Below are 20,890 nucleotides of genomic sequence, written 5' to 3'. Positions count from 1 at the left end.
CAGGGAGATCATATGATAGTTGTCTTTCTCCAATTGACTTACTTGGCTAAGCATAATTCCCTCTAGTTCCATCCATGTCGGTTGCAAATGGCAAGATTTCATTTCTTTTGATGGCTGCATAGGATTCCATTGTGTATATATACCACATCTTCTTGATCCATTCATCTGTTGATGGACATCTAGGTTCTTTCCATAGTTTGGCTATTGTAGACATTGCTGCTATAAACATTCGGGTGCACGTGCCCCTTCGGATCACTACGTTTGTATCTTTAGGGTAAATACTCAGTAGTGCAATTTGCTGGATCATAGGGTAGCTCTATTTTCAACTTTTTGAGGAACCTCCTTGCTGTTTTCCAGAGTGATTGCACCAGTGAGAAAGCCATTTTTTATGGTTCATTCTGACATAGTCCCTTTATACAGTCCTCCATATCTCTTTGTCACAATGTTTGTGATCGAGTATTTAATTCATTCCTTCTCAAATAAACCAAACTTTATGCACTGTCAGAACTTGATATCTTATCCTGTTTCTTTTAAAACAATGGACTTTTCTCCAACACATACCTGGTGAACTTATAAAGTCCTTTAGGAGGACCAAGGTCACAAATGTCCCTTTCACTCCTCCCATCAAAGCCAGGAAAGCACAACAATGCGCCTCCCACCTCAAAAAGATGCTTTGGCCCTCAAGTTAGTCATTGATTTGCTTTTATGAGGTTATAGGTTGCATTCGTTGAGATTAACTTGGCTTGTCTAATTTGCATGGGCCACCTCGTTAGTCTAAAAAGAATGAAAAGCGAGGCATGAGGTGGACTCCTATAAATTCCACGGAACATTTAAAAGCAGAAAACCAAATGACAAAATGAAGGCTGGCAACCTGCACACTCAGGACTCTGGCTGTTTTTTGGAGGGGGTGAGGACACCCTAATCGGATCCTTTTCTTTCAGGGACTCCTAGGCAATTGCTGGAGGCAGGACCTGGATGGCAGGCACATTTGTCTTGTAAGGCATGCTCTGAGAGACTGTGACCATTTCCAGCTCCCACCTGGAACCAGGAATTATTACCAGAAGCTGGCAGATAAGGTCTTAAAGCAAACACAGCAGTAAAACTGGAAACTGGAGAGATATGTTGTTACAGTCGACTTGATAGAAAATTCCTGAAATCCATCATTAGTCAAGTATATAATGCGGAGAACTGCTTCTTATATACAAAACAGGTAGCCATGGAGGGACACATAGGATTCTAAAGCTCCTGAAGATGTTTGCCCAAGGTGGCCCCAGGGCATCATGACCTACCTTTGACTGTATTTAAAAACATTTTTTTAAAAAAGATTTTATTTATTTATTTGACAGACCGAGATCACAAGTAGGCAGAGAGACAGGCAGAGAGAGAGGGGGGAGCAGGCTCCCTGCTGAGCACAGAGCCCGATGTGGGCCTTAATTCCAGGACCCTGGGATCATGACCTGAGCTAAAGGCAGAGGCTTTAATCCACTGAGCCACCCAGGTGCCCCCTCTGACTGTATTTAAATGCTTTTGATTCAGCAAAACTGAAATCAGCAAAATGCCCTTCCTCATCTCTAACGTGTTCCACTGCAGAACTAGTTAAAAAGACAAGGATCGAAGTCCACTCTCCCTGCCATGCTTCCTTCAAGAGTTGGGGAGAACTTCCCAAGTACTGACCTCAGGCAACACGGGCTAGAACAGGCATTGTTAAGAGTACTAACAAGAGAAAGAAATCTACCATGGAAAAGCAAACAGCAAAGTAGCTGATGCAGGCTAGACCGCGGGGCACTTTGGGACGGTCGGAGAAGCCATGGCAGGGTATTTCCACTGGGCTGGGAATGAGGAGTGAGGCAGACGCACAAAGGCGTTCAAGGGAGCATCTGTCCTGGAGAGCCGAACAGCAGATCCCGGGTCACTGGTCTGAATGCTGCTCTCCCCGCAGCCCGATGGGACTTCCCCTCCAATAGCAGGAACCCTGAATAGCTACTTTAGCTAGTGTGTGACGTAACACTTCACATTAAAAAAAAAAAACAAAAAACAACAAAAAAAAAAACTTCCCCCTAAACCCAAACCCCGTAGTGCTGTAGGTATCTCATCGTATCACCTCAGATGCACTCGCGTTCCATTCACAGATTTCCCTTTGGAAATAAGCTGTAAAATTCATCCTCATAGTCCATCCCTTGTGAAAAGCTGAAAAGCAGGTCCGTATTTCAGCATTAAAGGTTACAGACTGCACTATTTATTGACTTTGAGAAACTTCGTCTCCTTGCAAATTATATCCTCACATCTGCGGGTGGGTAAGAAATGCCTTCATTGACATTTTGGTGTTTGTTAGTGTTTAGTGTTTGTTTAGTGTTTGTGGTCTGTCACTGTCCAGTTGTCCCCCCATGCCAGGGCCCACTGTGGAGAAAGGAGTAAGCAGCATTAGCATCACAGCGATAGCTGCTCTAATGTTAGGGTCCTGGAATGGAAGCAGGACAACCAAAACTTAGTGTAACTCTTAAAGCAGATGGGCCTCAACCAGTGGGCCTTCCCGAGGCCCATACAAATTATACAAGGTTTAGCATTTACCCATTTTAGAACTAATAGCTAGGACCAACTAAGGCTGGAACAAATGTCTAATTTAAATGAAGTTTAGTTATAACAAGGTTCCCAATTCAAAACAAATGTGAAGTAGTAAGTCAGGTCCCAGCCCAAATCAGGACTGGAATGGGCTCCAGCGCTGAGAATGAAACTGCCTCCACACCTGTGCAGTGGCCAGGAGTGCTCAGGAGCAGGCCCTCATGGCCTGGACTCCACCGAGGGAGGTGAGCAGCCTATCCTATCCATAGTAGGCCGAGTTCTGTTTTCCTCAAGCTGAACATTGGACGACAGGCACTGTATTCACAAGGAGTGACCCAAGGTTCTTAGCAAATCACCTGTCTTGCTTAGTGATGGACCAGGCAGACTCTGGCTTAACTGTCCCTAACTATTGAGGCTTCTTCCTTTTCCACTTGGGTCGGCAGAATACAATCCGGGTTACCTCTTCTGGGCTACTGAAGAAGTTTGCAGGAACGGGCCCAAATTCTCTTCAATAGGTATTGGTACAGGGCCCCAGCAGTGGAGAGCAGGTGGATGAGAGGGGAGTGGAAGCAGACGCTTTGCTCCCCGACTTAGAAGACAGGGTTCCTGCTCATTATTCTAAATGATCAAAAATTTTCTCCCTACAACTCAAATGCAGATTGAAAGACCACTTGAAGACTCTACAGACAAATGGTGATGGTTCTAGGGCCGGCTCTGCAGCGGAGAGGGTTCCCTGCCTTCTTCAAAACACTGCATGTCCTGGGCAAACGATTGCTGAACGGCTCCTTCCTCTCCCTGTCATGTCATCTGGTTACCTTCAGGAGCTAGGATTCCTTTCTCTCCATCTCCACAAACACTTTATACCGAAACAAGATTTTATGTTCTCCCAGCAATGACTGTTCCATTTGCCTTGCAAGGGAACAGCTGTTTTGCTTTGGTTTATCAGCAAATGTCATACATTTCTAAGTTCATTAAAGTCTTTTGATCAGATGCAACTGAAGTAGTAGAATCAAGACATTCAGTACTCTGAATATCAAAGTTAAATAAAAGTTAAGTCCCTGAGTATAGTATGGGGCATACCAAACTAATGGTTATGTTTTGACTGCTCTTGAATTTTCACGTTCACATGCATTTTCTAGTCAGTTTGAACAGTCCAGTTGAATGTCCTGTTGAGATTTTAAAAATAGGATGGACTTCTTTACAATATTAAGTCTCCCATTCATAATCATGATATTCTTCTCTACTACATTTTCCTTTATACCCTTCAATAAAATTTTATCTTCTACAATAAGACCCCAGCATGTTAAGCTTTTTTTTTTCTAGGTAACGTTTTAAAAAACTGATATTGTGAATGATATCCATTCCTTCCCACCCCATAAAATTTTTCAATTGAATATTGCTGTTTATACATAAATCTGATTTTCAGTCACCTTTCTGAACTGCCTTCATTGGTTCTGAAGTCTTGTCAGTTGAGTGTCTTTATCTTCTCGGTATTTCTTACAAATACTGTTCTCATTTTGCACTCTTTATATCATTACTTTTTCTTGTCTCTGTAATTGCACTGACAAGGACCACAAACATTGCTGAATAGCGGTAGTAAAGGGTATAGTTGTTTGATCTCTGACAAGAATGTCAAATACCTTAAGCCTGGGGCACCTGGGTGCCTCAGTAAGCATTTGCCTTTGGTTCAGGTCATGATCCCAGGGTCCTGGGATTGAGCCCTACATTGGGCTCTCTGCTCAGTGGGAAGTCTGCTTCTCCCTCTCCCGCTCCCATTGCTTGTGTTCCCTCTCTCACTGTCTGTCAAATAAATAAATAAATAAATAAAGTTATTTATTTATTCTCGTTTTTTTTTTTAAGTTATTCGTTTTTAATAAAAAATGGTAGTGACCAAGACTTAGTCCAGTTTAAAACAGTTCCTCTTGAGGAGCTCATGACTGAAGAGAAATATGTCAAAGATCAATGTTATTCCACTTTGGTACCCAGGCAGCTCAGAGTCAAACTGAGTATAACTTTGCATATCATAGTATGATCATCTATATCATCACTATTCTTTCCCAACTTCCCACCTATTTTTTTTAGAGATATATTTATTTTAGAGAGCACACCCAGAGCAAGTTGGTGAGGGGGCTGCTGGGCAGAGGGAGAGCAAGCAGACACTGCGCTGAGCAGAAAGCCCAGAGTGGGCTCCATCAATCTGACGAACCTGAGATCACCTCAGCCGAAACCAAGAGTCCGACACTCACGTGACTGAACCAATCAGGTGTTCCTTTCCACCTATTCTCATTTATATTATCCTTGGTGTTTCCTCTTTATTTACTTTTTTATTGTATGGATTTCCTATCATTTGCAATAAATCTTAATGGAATTAGGTGAACAACAAATGAAAACTTAAAAAAAGATGTGGCTGCATTTGGATTTAAAATCGAGAATGAGAGAAATGTAATCTAAGCAAAAAAAAAAAAATTTATATATATATATACTGTTGGATCCTTCAAGAACAAATCTATTAGTTATCATGAAATTATATGGAGATCTAACAGTATAAGTAAGTCTCTTGGGTGACCATATTAATCAAATCTCAGAAAACATCTGGAGTTAAGTTGGATTCTGTGAATCCTCAGGAATCTGGTACAGAGGAAATCCAGTTCAATGACGCCTGCTTATACTTGCATTGTTAAGCTTGATTATTTGGCTTAAAGTAACTATTAGCAAACAAATTTTAATTTCATATAGTGAAGGAAAACACAGGGGCCATTAGCATTTTCAGAAATAGGTGATTCACAAGTTTGTTGAATGTACAATTCCAGGCCATTTCAAATCCTCTGGGAAGGTATCAGGAAAAATGATTAAACCTATCTACAGCTGAGTGATCAAACTAAAAACATTCCTCCCAACAAAAGTATAAATAGGATCCAAAATTTATCATTTTATTGTTTTTCCTTCATTAGGCCTTTATGACATACATTATTTCTGCAATTTAAATAAAAATCTTTCTATTTTAAGGGCTCTGAAAGTGTAAGAATGATAACAATGAATTTTAGGAAATGGTTTCTTTTTCTGAACAGGTTATACCATAACTTCCAAATGGTTTGTCACTGTTCCATAACCACTCCTACACAAAGACAGACAAATCTTTAGTAAAACAAGTTTAATTCAGAGGTATCTTAAGATAAACTGAAATATGCAGTTAAAAAAAAAAAAAAAATGAACCTCACAAATCACAAAGATTTTGCTCATATGCAAACTGCCAGTCCACTTAAATTTTTATTCAATTACTTATTGATCTGTTTAATGTGGTAACTTTTTTAAACATAATTTAGTTTGGGCAATGAATGATGATGTATTTATGCCCTTGACACATATGACAAATATGGTATTGTGAGAAAGGAAAACATATTTCCTGGTTATATTACTGTTCTGGCTCATCAAAACTCATAAAATATGTTAAGGTTCTGCCACATCCAATGAGGTTAGGTAAATGTAATGGAAGGTGCATTGGGCTGACACACATTTTCATCATACAAATCTTCTGGTAGTTCTTCCTCATCTCCATCAGGAAAATATGTAGGAAATGGTAGATTTTTACAGAAGTCCTTATATGCAGGCAGATTGGAATCTCTGATCTGTGGGGAAGGAGACAAAGATCTTATTATTAAGTATTATCAATTAAGTTAAAGATATTAAGGTAAAAGAAAAGGTCTTTTAATTATTAAGAATTAGAGAATATCTGTTTCTATATTTTCTAATGTGAATAACAACTGTTATATGAAGTAAAAGGAACTATTACATGAAGTCAAAGGAACTCAAATGTATTCTTTTTATTCCAATAAATTTAATTAATCCAATGACAGAAATATAGCCTTCTTCAAGTTAATCATCTACTCATAATAAAATTACTGATTATTAATTTACATCTTATCCATAACTTATAAATCTCTAGAAATGCCCAGGATAAATTATATTTTATAATTATTACTTAGATATCAATTATATCCAAACTACGTACATAAAAGTTATTACTACCTATTTCTTGATTTTATTATCTACTCCTATTACATATTTTTATTTTTTAATTTTCTATCATAGATTCTTTGAGTCAAGGTTAAAAAATAACTTTTACCTAGTATTTTTGTTAGTCTTAAGTCAAAGGGCACATAACCAAAAATACCAAGTTTTATTAAGGAAATAAGTTTACATTTAACAAGCACCATTATCATTGACACGATAAGGACAAATTAGAATTTAGCAAAAACAATAAAAATTAATCCACAAGTCTTTATATTACCTCTATTAACTCTTCATATTCTAAAAATATGCTAATTATATCTATGAATACACAAACCAAGGAACAGTTCAGATATTGATATGACCTGAAATGTTGGGCTTTATTTTTGGAAAACATTATTGGATTCTTTAAAGCTTCTGACTCATTCTGCAGCTTTCATTCAGAGAGAAATAAAAAAAATTACATGTAATTAGACACACAGAGTAAAATAAAGTATAATCATTTTGGCAATAAGAAATGAATAATCTGGTTGAAATAAGTACACAGCTGCTAGGAACAGCTAAGTACAGAAAAACATCTATTTTAATCTCTCTCATTAAAATTGTTCCAAGAAATTTTCAGTAAGTTGCCCAGAAGAAAATAAACTCATTTAATTTTTTTTCCAATTCACTAATCTCGGGTTAAACTTTAACTTGAGGGGGAAAAAAAATCCTATTCTTTTACCAATTTAAACTGTTTCCCAAAATCTAGGGATGCCTGTGTGGCTCAGTTGGTTAAGTGGCTGCCACTGGCTCAAATCATGATCCCAAGGTCTTAGGATTGAGTCCTACATCTGGCTCCTTGCTCAGAGGGGAGCCTGCTTCTCCCTCTGTCTGCTGCTCCCCCTGCTTGTGTTCTCTGTGTCTCTCTGACAAATAAATAAATAAAATCTTAAAAAAATAAACTGTCTCAGAATTTAGAACTGAAGATAAAACCCAAGCAAATGAACAACAAAACAGCAAAACTGCGTGCTAATTTGATAAATGTGAAAATTCAGTCATAAATGATCTATGTAGCAAATTCTCAGTTGCTTTTACATTTTGATAATCCTATCCTTCCTGAGAACACTTCCGATATAAGCACTGCTTATATATATTTTAATTGTAAATGCTATAGTACTATACGTTCATTGATTTGAAATATATATGACATTTTATTTAAATCTCTTGTTTTGGTGCCTCTAAGGCTAAGAGCCAAAAGCTTGCAACCCATCTTTAACAAATGTGTAAGACTTGATAGTATGTATTTTTGTGCACTTAATCTAACCTCTGGCTTATTTCCCTGCCTTCACCAAAACTTCCTCAACTCTCCAGCTCATTTTTTTTTAATATTTCTGTATATTGGCAAACCAGTTCAAATCATCTGAGGAAAGGTGAGGGGTACTACACACACACACAAAAAAAAAACCTCCAGGAAATCTGGAATAAACTTAAATTTTAAATTAGGGGATAGGAATAAGCATACACAAATAATAATAACATATACTATATAATGTTGAAAACAAGTTCTTTAGGCTCTCCTAATATATTTGGTGAATCGAAACAACAAAAATGCTTACATTGATTAAACAGGTTGGTAATCCTTAAGACTGTCTTTACTAACTTTAGAATAAAAAAAGGCATTGGTAGCTCCATACTCCGTGGGGTGGTGGGGGAGGGGTGCTAAAGCTCTTATGGGATGAGAGAATGTTAAAGACGCTGCCTGTCCACTAGGATATGCCTCAATCCCCATGGCCAAGGGGGCTTTTTTACTTGCTATGGAATCACCTAGAATAGAAAAAGTGGGGTGAATATTTTCAAAAGTGCATCACACTTCTGACATTTAAAACACAAGCCTACAAAACATCCACCAAACCCATACCTTAATGTTTGGGACAGACATTTGCGTAAGGTTACAGAAGATATTTACTTAGACATTATATGTCAAAGATTTTTTTCAAAATGAGTTTTTTTTTAATCAAAATACGTTTCTTGCAAATACATTCATTAGCGGTTAACAGTTCAAAATGGACTAGACATTCTTTGATGCTAGTTTTTTTTTTTTTTTTTTTTAAGATTTTATTTATTTGAGAGAGCGAGCAAGCACACATCCACATGCACAAGAGTGCACAAGGAATGGGAGGGGAGAGAGAGAAGCAGGCACGCCGATGCGGGGCTCCATCCCTGGGTCCTGGGATCATGACCTGAGCTGAAGGCAGACGCTTAACCAACTGAGCCACCCAGGCACCGCTATGCTAGCTTCTTGAAATATATTTGGACTCCTCTTATGGGATTGCCTTTTGATGTATCTTCTGAATGTCTTCAGTAATGGTAAGTCATCATCCTTTCAGAGAGCTGAGTTTTTGGTTGATATAGGTGGAAGAGTACTAAATGTTGTTGACTATAAACTCTTTCTAACAAACCAGTCAGAATATCACTGCACATATTATGGTTTTTCAAGACAACTGACTAGCATCTATACTGGCATCCAAGAAAATGCTGAGGTGTATCTGAGAAGTCATAGTAGCAGTAAGGTGCAGCTGGAATGGCAGCCTGGAACGTGGTATGCGGTAAAATGGGGAGAGAAGGGAGACAGACCAACAACCTTTTGTCAAAATTTACAAACTGATCTGTTATACAGTATAATTTTATTATGGAAAGAGTAATTTTCCTCTTTTTTATTAACTAGGTCATTAAATCTATATAACAATTTATTTACAATATATATTGTGTATATATACACTATACACACACACACACATATACACATACAATAAACCTGGAATGTGGAGGGATACATTTAATTATAAAGCCAAAATGTTCTAAGAAGTACAATGACAATCTGCCAATCTTGACAACCTAACATTGTGTTTCTGACTATGTCACTTTGGAGACTGGAAACCTAATTAAATCTAAACACATGCAAAGTAAAAAAAAAAAAAAAAAAAAAAAAAAAAAGCTGTAAGAATTCAAAAGAACTATTTTTTCCCTAAGAAAAATGAGAATAATCCAGTCAAAAAGTTAATTGCAGAAAGGGAATTTTAATTACTGTAAGATTAAAACAAGTATCATACTTTATGCTACTAATGGAATCTAATTTAAGAAATGAAAAGAATACATAAAGACCCAATCTGAAAATCCGAGGTTAAGTTTTAGCCTATTTTTGTTCTTAGTGTTGGAAAATTAATAAAGAATATATTTCTGGGACTAGCTGGCATCACTTCTACTATAAATTTATTTTCAGAATGGAAGACTCAAAATTCAAAAGTGATTTCTAATGTTGTATTATGTTGGCCAAAATCCCAGGCAGAATATTTATTTTCTATTCTATTTGATAGATATATGTCTGTGAGAGTGCAAGAGCTTTTTCCTTCAAACTTTTCTTGTACATTTGTTTTCTTCTTTTACTTAATTTTGAACATAAAACATATATATTTTTAAAACACTAAAAAGTATAATCAGAGCAATGTTAGTTACAATAATAATAATAATAATACTGATAAATTTCTCCTTAAAATGTCTTTTACCATCTTCCTTTTAAAAAAAAAAAGTTTCATTTTACATTTTCTTTTAGTAATCTCTATACCCAATGTGGGGCTCAATCTCAAAAATCAAGAGTCACCTACTCTTTCAACTGAGCCAGCCAGGCGCCTTTTATCGTTGACTCTCTCACTGAATTTCCATTTCATGTACATCCAGTGCTTGTGTCAAAGTATTTTGTAAAAAAGTAAAAGTTCTCTTTTGGAACGATACTGATATTTTGACAACAGTTATCCTAATATCCTTTTTGTATTTCTAAAGAGCCTCTATTTATTGGTCCTACCCTTTGTGCAGGTTTGTGATTTTATAAACCTAGGTTTTGGCTATTTTGTACAATTTTTTCACTTAGGTGTTACTGAAAAGTGGAAAAAAATTCAACTTAGCAGATAATGTGTTGAAACAGCCACCTATTTTCAAGCCATATTTATGGGTCAAAGGAGAATTTATGGCACACATTCATGTATCCAAACAATGGAAAATAAAGATGGTTTACATACATACCTTTACTAAGCAATTTTTATGGCCAGGTACAGAGCCATTTACATAGATTATATTGTGCTTTGTGTTTATTCTCCATACCTAAAGTAAGAAATGAAATAAAATTTTAAGAGTTAAAAACTTGTATTAAAACAAGCGATATGCTACTAAAAGCTGAGGCTATAAGTAGCCTATGAAGCAATCATTATATTAGCACTTCAAAATGCTGAATGTACAAAATATTGTAATATAGGATTATAACAGATATGTCTTATGGAAGTGGTAGCAAATACTCATTTTAAAGATTTATTTATTCTAGAGAGAGAGAGAGAGAGAATGAGTGAGAGAGCCAGCACAAGCAAGGAGAGGGAGAGGGAGAGAGAAATCTCAAGGAGACTCCATGCTGAGCACAGAGCTGGATGTGGGGCTTGACCCAGGATCCCAAGATCATGACCTGAGCTGAAATTAAGAGTCAGATGCTTAACTGCACCACCACCCAGGCACCCCACAAACTCTCATTTTAAATATAAATGTGACTGAATAATCAAGATTGCTTGGCTATTTTAATGGACACTGCTGGCACCATTAACAAGTAGAAATTCAATTTTATTTTATTTTTATTTAATACTAGCTTGCTCCAACTTGAAACTGGGGAAGCCACAACCTTTCTAGGTCTAATTTTCAAAATAAGTCTGCTGAGCAGATGGCCCTCATGTGGGTGGCCTTTCATGTGAAGAAAAAGCTTATATAAATGGGGGAGAATGGTCAAGATATGGTAGTGAAAGAACTCATGTGGAGGGAAAATCAAGTCTGACCATGCTCACAGCTACTAATGGCTAAATGTTAAATACTATGGAAATTGAAATATTGCACATGTACACACATAAAACACACACACATGCACAGAAAATACACACAAACAGATACAAATGGTGATCACTCATAGATATATTTAGAAGGGAAAAAAATCTTAGATTTAATTACATAAAATTTAAAAAACCCTGCTGGTCAAAATTTATAAATAAAATGTATATAGAATCTGGAAGAACATGCACCAAAATGTTAACTGTGTTTATCTTTGGGTATTGTTTTTATGAGGAGATATTTTCTTTGTACTTTTTTATACTTTGAAACATATATGTGTATATATAAATATAAGTTATCAAATTCCTCAAATTAGTAGGGACTGAATTTAACTCCCCCCCTTAAATATATATAGTTATTGTAGAAGATGGGTATATACTACAACCCTTTCTTCAGTACTACCTTTTCTCTCCTATTTTGATGGTCTCCCTCTCTCTCCCTCCTCCACATCTACTTCTATCCACCCACATTTGACATATAAAGCAAAATACTCTGGCACGGAATTCCACTTTTCTCTGTGCTTATATAACGGCACAGTAACATATACATGGAGGGAGCTTTTGTTCATTCTTTTATAAAAGGACAGTATTACACACAATGCTCTAAAATCCAACTTTTCTCACGCATCATCTTCTTATGCAAATCTTCCAGATCAAACAGTAGATGACTAACTTTTTCAATGACCACACATTCCACAGCTTGGGTGTTAAATAAATACACTACCATGATTATGGGTACAAGACAGACACACACACCCTCTCTCAGGTATTAGAATGATCCTATGCAGAAAAAGATGTGGTACATCCTCTGGTGCCTTGACATTCAGGTATTGGAGTATTCCTACTACAGAGCCACTTCAGAAACTTACTTTCAGTCCAAATGCTGTCCTATCTTTGTTTCCCATTTGTCCAGGCATTTTCGTTCCAGGCCATACTCTGGCAACATCCTACATAAGAAAACCAAAATTAGTACTTTTAAGTACTCTCAATTTCCAACAGCACTGATCAAACGGAAATGCAAAGTGAGAGAGGAATTATTAAAATGTTTTACTTTGTCCTCATTCTGCTAGGCCCCAGTAAGGAACTAAATGAGGACTTAGACACACTTACCCCAGAGGATTTCCTTTCTAAATTAGATTAGAGCAACAAAATAAATACAGGCTAAGAAATGGATGTAGGAGAAAAACTCAGTTAACAAAAGAGTAGCAACTTCACTAATACTGGTTGAGAAGTAGAAAAGAAAAATTACAGAACGTAAACACATGTCATGCTACCACTCAAAGAACAAACTTGACAGCCTGGTCTGTTTTCACTAATCTGCATTAACTGACTTAACCGACTCCAACTACACCCCTGCTGGTGGGACAGGCCTACTCTTCTACCCTCGCTTTTGTGACTTTCCTTCCCCAGAATGATTAAAAGGACAGTTAGTTATTAGAATATTAAGTTTGTTTGTTCAGCTCTGGTTGTCTCTGATTCACATAAATGAAACAGCTCCACATTGTCTCTCTGATTTTGGCTTTGATAATAGATAATACTGTATTTAAAGAACCAAATTTGAATTACATCTAAAATGGGAAAGCTTCTCATGATACATGAATTCCTGGAATATAAACCCTTCTTTATCACTGCTCTGATATCAACAGGCAAAACGCCCAATGCAAGTAGCTTGCCATAGTATGAGAGTTGTTAACCAACTCAGATTAAAAGACAGTTCTGTGTGTTATAGACTAAGTATCACTCTTACTCATTCTACAAATGCACTCTGGATTGGTACACCTTGCTTAACATTACATTACTAAAAAAGGACTCTGTCCTCCCCCATTAAATTTACATTCTCATTAACAGTACATCCTTGGGGTGCCTGAGTGGCTTAGTCCTATTCTGCCTTAGGCTCAGGTCGTGAACTCAGGGTCCTGGGATTGAGTCCCGCATTGGGCTCTCTGACCAGCAGGGAGCCTGCTTCTCATTTTAAATATAAATGTGACTGAACAACTAAGAGTGCTTGGCAATTTCAATGGGCTCTGCCGGCACTATTAACAAGTGGAAATTGAATTTTATTTTATTTTCATTTAATATTAGCTTGCTGCAACTGGAACCTGGCAAAGATCTGGATTTGGAACAGAAATTCCAAATCCATTAGCAGTCACTCCCTCCAATTTCCCCCAGCTCTGTGCAACCACTCATCTACTTTCATCTTCACAGATTTGGCTAAGATGGCTAGTTCATGTAAACGGAATCATACAATATATATTCTGTGACTGTTTTCAAGGTTCATCTATGTTGCAGCACATATCAATACTCCACTCTACTTTATTGCTTAATATTATTGTCTGAATTTGCCATATTTTAATTATCTATTCATCAGTTTATGAACATCTGGGTTGCTTCTATTTTTTTGGCAACTTTGAATAATACTGCTATGCACGCACAAGTGTTTTGTGCATGTTTTCACTTCTTCTGGGCATATACCTAGGAGTGGAATTGCTAACTGGTATGGTAACTTTACACTTAACATCTTTAGCAACTGTCAAACTTTTCCAAAGCAGCTGTTATTTCCACATTCCTATCAACAATGTATGAGGGTTCCAATTTTTCCACATCCTTACAAACATTTGTTACTATCCATCTATCTTTTTATTTCTAACCATCCCAGTATGTGTTGAAGTGCTATCTTACTGTGGTTTTGATTTGCTTTTCCCTAATGGCTAAAGATGGTAAGCATTTCTTCATATCCTAATTGGCCATTTATATATCTTCCATGGAAAAACAACTATTCAAATCCTTTGGATTCTTTTTTTAAAGACTTATTTGAGAGAGAGAAAGAGAAAGAGGAGAAGAGCACATATGCCTATGTGCAGGAGCAGGGGGAGGGGAAGGGAGAGAGAGAGAATCTCAAGCAGACTCTTCACTGAGTGTGGAAGCCAATGTGGAGCTCAAACTCAGGACCTTGAGATCATGACCTGAGCCAAAATCAAGAGTTGGCTGCTTAACCAACTCAGCCACCCAGGCGCCCTGAATTGGGTTATATTTTCATATTTTGGATTATAAATTTTAGCAGATATATGATTTGCAAATATTTCCATCCTGTGAGCTGTCTTTTCATTTTTTTTTTTAAAGATTTTATTTATTTATTTGACAGACAGAGATCACAAGTAGGCAGAGAGGCAGGCAGAGAGAGACGGAGAAGCAGGCTCCCTGCTGAGCAGAGAGCCTGACGTGGGACTCCATCCCAAGACCTGGGATCATGACCTGAGAAGAAGGTAGAGGCTTTAACCCAGTGAGCCACCCAGGCGCCCTGTCTTTTCATTTTCTTGATTGTACTGTTTGCAACAGAAAAGTTTAAAGTTTGATGAAGCCTAAGTTATCTGTATTTTCTTTTGTTACTTGTATTTTTGGTGTCCTATCTCAGGCTTCGCCTAACCCAAGGTCATAGAGTTACTCCTGCATCTTCTTAAAAGACTTTTATAGTTTAACTCTTAAATTTATATCTATGATCTAATTTTTATAACAATTTATTTTCATATAATTTATAACTGCATAATTTCACATTCATAAAGAAGTTGTAAAATACAAAAAAAACTCTCAAACTTTTTACCCAAATTCACCAAGTATTTAAATCTTGCTCCATTTGCTCTACCATTCCCTCTACTTCTATGCATGCATACCCTCCCCTTATGATCTAAAGTCTGATGGCAGACATGATGCTCCTTTACCTGCAAGTATTTCAGTGTGTATTTCTTAAGAATAAGAAAATTCTCTCATATAACCACAGTACAGTTATAAAACTAAAAAATAATTATTATTTAATCTGTAGTCCACATTCTAAATTTTACCCCAATAATGCTCCCAAGTCCAGGATCTACTTCAGAATTCTATACTGTAATTTGTTGTCATGTCTGTTTAGTCTCCTCAAATGTGGAGCAGGTCCTCAGCCTTTGTCCTTCATGATCTTGACATTTCTGAAGCTGATTATTTTGTAACCAATTATTTTATAGATTCTCATTCACTTTGGGTCTAATGTTTTCCCATAATCTACTTCAGGTGATGCATTTCTGGCTGAAACCGCCACAGAAATGAGGATGTGTTCTTTTTTGTTCCTTTTGTATTCACTAGGTTAATCCACTCTAAGCCTTTTATCTTTCCCCTTTGTAACTAATTGAGAGTTGTTTTAGGGACTCTGTATATAACTTATCTCCATCAAGTTTTCACCACTTGTTTCAGCATCCACTGATAATTCCTGGCTGAATCAATTATTCCTACAATGGCTGTCAAAAGTGAAATTCTAACTCCATCATTCCTTCTACATTTATTTGCTAATACTATACCGCAAAGAAGAGCAGTCCCTTTTCTCCCATTTATTAACCTAACCATTCACTTTATTCATCTATACCAATGTGAGATCATCAATTCTAATTTTATTCCATTTTCTGTTATTTTTTACATTTTTAGATCAAACTGTTCCAAGCTTTTTAAGTGGGAGCTCATTTTAGATGACTGCTGTGTCCTTTTCATGTGCCATCATTTTTAAAGCAGTTCCTTTCTTTCTTCCTTATTATTTTAATTTCTAAAGGAAGTATTTTTTTACTGAGGTCTGATTGATCTACAGCATTATATTAGGTTATGATGTACAAAATAATGATTCAATATTTGCCTATGTTGTGAAATGGTCACAGTAAGTCTAGTTAACGCCCAATATCGTACATACTTACAAAAACCCTTTCTTGTGATGAGAACTTTTAAGATCCACTCTCTTAGCAACCTTTAAATACATACTACAGCATTATTAACTATAGTTACCAAGCTGTAAATCAGATTCTTCACTTTCTTGAACAAGCTATTTTGGGTTCATCTTATACTCCTGCCCCATACATGAAACTGGCCATTTCACCAATGAGCCCAAGTTCCTTTCAGTGGGCAATGATATTTAGAAACCAAGATCTAGGCTCTAGATGTGGCTTGCTGCTATAGAATACTTTCGCTTTTAGGTTCTTTCAGTAGGGTGAGCTAAGGAATAAATATATACACACATACCTATCTATATCTATTTCTCTTTCTTTATATACGCATACAGTAAATGTACATGGATACATTCAATCTGAATTCAACACTTTAGGGTTTGTTCTAATTTCCCTCCTTTTCATACCTGAATATCCTTTCCTAGTAGAGAGAAACTTGCCCCCATTATCAATATATTTACTTTTCCATTCAATCCTACAACTTACAGAAAATTATTTCAGAATATAAAAGTCCTTCTCCATTTTCTGTGCTCTTACTGTTTCTACATTTCTTCTCTATTACTCTTCCCTTGTACCACGATACTGTCCTTGACAATCCTTCCCAACTGTATTGACACATAAATGAATTTGTGAAGGAACTGGTGTGGCAGATAGAAGGACATTCTAATCCCTGACTTCAAAGGGTAGGATGGGAGGCAGAGATGGAAGTGAGAAAGTATGCAGGAAAGTACCAAGAATGCTGGTTTTAAGTATGGGGGTTGTTACTAAATGATTCAAGTCTGGGTCTGCAAAGTAAGTGAGGCCAGGACCCATAAAAATGTGACAAGTACTGTGACCCACCTGGAGTCAGATTAAAATAATGTGACCTGACCCCAAGGACAGACTAAAGCACTCTATGCATCGAAGGTGAATATTCCGCATTAAAAAGGGGAACACTGGGCGCCTGGGTGGCTCAGTGGGTTAAGCCGCTGCCTTCGGCTCAGGTCATGATCTCAGAGTCCTGGGATCGAGTCCCGCATCGGGCTCTCTGCTCAGCAGAGAGCCTGCTTCCCTCTCTCTCTCTCTGCCTGCCTCTCCATCTACTTGTGATTTCTCTCTGTCAAATAAATAAATAAAAATCTTTAAAAAAAAAAAATAAATAAATAAAATAAAAAGGGGAACACTAAGTTATACTTACACCAGTTGAAATAGCTCCAGGTCTCCTGTGAGTTTTTGTTTGACCATGAGTAGCAGGCTGGCCTTTAAATCCCCATCTTTTCATGACACCTTGAAAACCTTTACCAATGCTGAACAAGATAAACATTAGAATTTATATAATAAACAGAGTACAGAATATTCCTAATTGTGCATTTCCTTAATAGTACCTTAGAGTTTTAACAATGCTGCTTATCTAAATACCTATGAAAAGCTATGCAAGAAAAACTGCAAATGAACATTTATCCGTGCCCTAGTTTGTACCCCTTCCTGGAGCCTCACTCCGTATAAGATGATTAATTCAAGATGATGAGACAAGAACAAGTTAAGCAAAGGGAGTTCTTTCTGAACAGGGAGTTTTAGCATCACAATCCTGTGAAACAACACAGTAAAAGTGGTAAATTTTCAGAAATTCCCAAGTACTCATAAGCTCTGGGGTAGGAAATCACTAAGAGCTCCATCTCCTGGTATTCATGCCCTTCTGTAATCACCTCTCGTGGAGTCTGCGTGGACCTAGGAACTCATGTCTAAGGCATAAACTATGGCAAATGATAAGACGTCACTTCTGACACTAGGTTAGAAAGAGACCCTGGCTTCCAACTTGGCACAGTCTTCCCTCGAGACTGTGAAGGAAGTCAGCTGTCATTTCCCATGGAGAGTCATTGGTAAAGAGGTCTCCAGCCAACGACTGTGGTCCTGAGGCTTGCCAAAGGCCACATTAGTGAGCTTGGAGGCAGTGCTCCCCAAGCTGAACCGGGATGACTGCAGCCTTGACTGATGGCCTGACTGTAACCCCTGTGGGAGACTAGGTGCCACAGGTACTCAGCTAAGTTGTACTGGGACTCCTGACCACGGAAACTGTGAGAAAATAACTGTTCATTATTTTAAGCTGTTATGTTTTGGGGTCATGTGTTAAGTGGCAGTAAATAATATAACAATAAATAAAACAATAATAATGCCCTAATGCTGGACAAATTTTACTTTTACAGATAACAGAAACATCTTGGTCTCAAGGCTGGAATAGGAAGCTCACAGAGAAACAGAATCAGAGACCAGCAATTTCTTAAAAATCAATTTTTAAATGAAACAACTCTATTTTCAAATTCCAGATTTGAAATCTGGAGAATTTGAAATTGCAGAGAATTGCAGATTTGAAATTGCAGAGAAGCATTCTGTGATGCAAGTAGAAAGCTGAAAATTTAAGTTGGGAATTATTAAAGTTTGTCTCTGTCAAATATATCAATATGAAGATAAAACAAAATGGCTAGAATGAATTGCAATACTATACTGGACATATTTTCATACTCTTTAACACCTTCTTCACATTTCATTAGATAGTATGTCACCCTATTTTTATTTCTTTAAGATTTTTTTTATTTATTTATCTGACAGAGAGAGACGCTGAGAGAAGTAACACAAGCAGAGGGAGTGGAAGAGGGAGAAGCAGCTCCCTCATGAATAAGGAGCTCGATGAAGGACTCATTCCCAGGATTCTGGGATCATGATCTGAGCCAAAGGCAAATGCTTCACAACTGAGCCACCCAGGTGCCCTGATGTCAACCTATATTTAATGTCATGTTCCCTAACTCTAACAAAGCTGATTATTTTAAGACACTGCATGTGCAGGTCACTAGCAAAAAGGACCCAAAGCATAAAATAAAAACCATGTTATTTCCATAAGGACTTTGCTAAGCGTTTAATAAATTACCAGAGAGTAATGGATTAAAGTAAGCCCACACAAATAACTGTTTTAATAAATTAATAATTCAGCATAAAAACAATGGAAACAGCAGATTATCAAACTGCATGTCAAAAGTAACTTATATATGGAAAATTTAAACATAGTTTACATCATTTTCTTTACATTACTCAACTGAACTCATCACTTATGATGTGCACATAATTCTGCTTTACCTTAAAAAATCAAAATAATGTTTATTCCTAGTCAAAGAGCTAAAACAGCACTTAAAATATATTAAATAAAAAACCCACTATAAAGTGTGCAAGGACATTAACATATAAAAACAGAAACTATGATAACAAATATTTTACTGAAAAGTTTGCTTTAGAAACTTAAATATTTCTAATTAATGCTGAATTTTAGAACATATTTGAAAAATAAAAAGCTTGGCAATTTAAAAATAAAGAAGAAATACCTACAAAGTCATTTTAGCCTACAGATACTGTCTGGCAAATTAACACTTTAAAGATAGAAAGAGGGGACTGGTAACACTAACCTAAACTGACCATGTTTTTTAAAATAACCACATTCTATCACTGGCCATTCTTGGTAGAAAGTTTGCTGGTACCTTCTGAGATCTCAAACTGATTCATCGATTCACTTAAAAAGAAAGAGTGCTAGTATGAGCACCAATAAAACAAATGCCAGGTAAATTACAGAAGATATTTTAGCTCATTTTAAGAGTAAATGCTTGTAAGAAGAAAGTGGCATCCTGAAAGTGCTAATTATCTGTGAGCTAATTACAGACTGTTTTTCAATCTAGCTTTAGAATGCATCATGTTGTTAAACTGTGTACAATGGGAACCTCTTCAATAAATAACCTTTAAACGAAAGGACAAATGCAAATGACATGACAAATTACTGGCTTAATTCAGATTATGGAGAATAGAGTGCACCTGTTGATCCATGGGTGGTTCAGGTATCTATTCTACTAGTTCTCTCAGTTGTCACCCAACTTAAGAACAAAACAAAACAAAACAAAAGCCAAGAAGAGAACTGATCTATACTTAGCCTACCCAGGCACATTTCAAATACAAGGTTTTCATAGGTCACATAAAAGAAAACCTTTATAGAACAATGATACACAGCATGTAGCAAACATGCTTTATTTCCTCTATCCCTTTTATGCTGCAGTTTTTAGTTAGCAGGAAAAAAATCAAATAAAGGAAAATTCAAGTCAGAAGGAACACAGTGTGAGAAGTTCCATATTTAGTGAGACAGATCAGAAAATTAAGAAAACACAGAAATATATTTAGAGCATTTATACTTGATAAACCAAAAATTCATTAAAAAACTCAGAGATCCTATTTAAATTTAGGAGACTACTGTCCCTGTTTCTCAGTCCATTTTCCCTTAGTACACTTTAAGCTTAGAAAGGGTTTTTTGTTTAACCCGTGTGCCTAATCTAGAAAAGTCAGAGTTATTTTGTTATTGGCTATCGCTGTGTCTTAGGAAGAAAGATAATTAGTTTCCTTTATTTTGTCCTATAGTTTCCAAATGTTGTGAATGGGCATGCCTTTTGTAAAGTTTAAGATGGTATTAAGAAAAGGGGAGGAGGGGCTCAGAGGTACAATAGTCCTAAGTATCTCACAGAAGAAAATGCATAATTTAATGTTTCCCACTGCATTCTAGAAATTATTGCTATGTGAGTTTCATTCCCTTGGTATACTACGTCATACGTCAAAAGCACAAATGTCTACCAGCAGATACACAGGTTTCAATACAAACCCATCATGTATTTCCCCACTTTG

The 20,890-nt window shown here is 36.7% G+C and overlaps 1 protein-coding gene across 1 annotated transcript in view; it reads right to left on the bottom strand.

The window, feature by feature from the left end:
- Positions 1 to 5,468: 5,468 nt before the first annotated feature.
- MRPL3 (mitochondrial ribosomal protein L3) overlaps positions 5,469 to 20,890 on the bottom strand; it is a 46,254-nt gene continuing 30,832 nt past the window's right edge. The window contains exons 8-11 of the mRNA XM_082688351.1: positions 17,382 to 17,490; positions 12,335 to 12,412; positions 10,627 to 10,704; positions 5,469 to 6,185 (exon numbers count right to left, since the gene is read on the bottom strand). Of these exons, the coding sequence (XP_082544477.1) occupies positions 6,033 to 6,185; positions 10,627 to 10,704; positions 12,335 to 12,412; positions 17,382 to 17,490 (418 nt within the window). The 3' untranslated portion in view covers positions 5,469 to 6,032. The remainder of the gene's footprint in view (positions 6,186 to 10,626; positions 10,705 to 12,334; positions 12,413 to 17,381; positions 17,491 to 20,890) is intronic.

The sequence above is a fragment of the Mustela nivalis genome (genome assembly GCF_964662115.1).
Source record: "Mustela nivalis genome assembly, chromosome: 1".
In the NCBI taxonomy this organism is placed as follows: Eukaryota; Metazoa; Chordata; class Mammalia; order Carnivora; family Mustelidae; genus Mustela; species Mustela nivalis.
The sequence above is the reverse complement of the archived record's forward strand: the minus strand, read 5'-3'. Positions and strand labels throughout refer to the sequence as shown.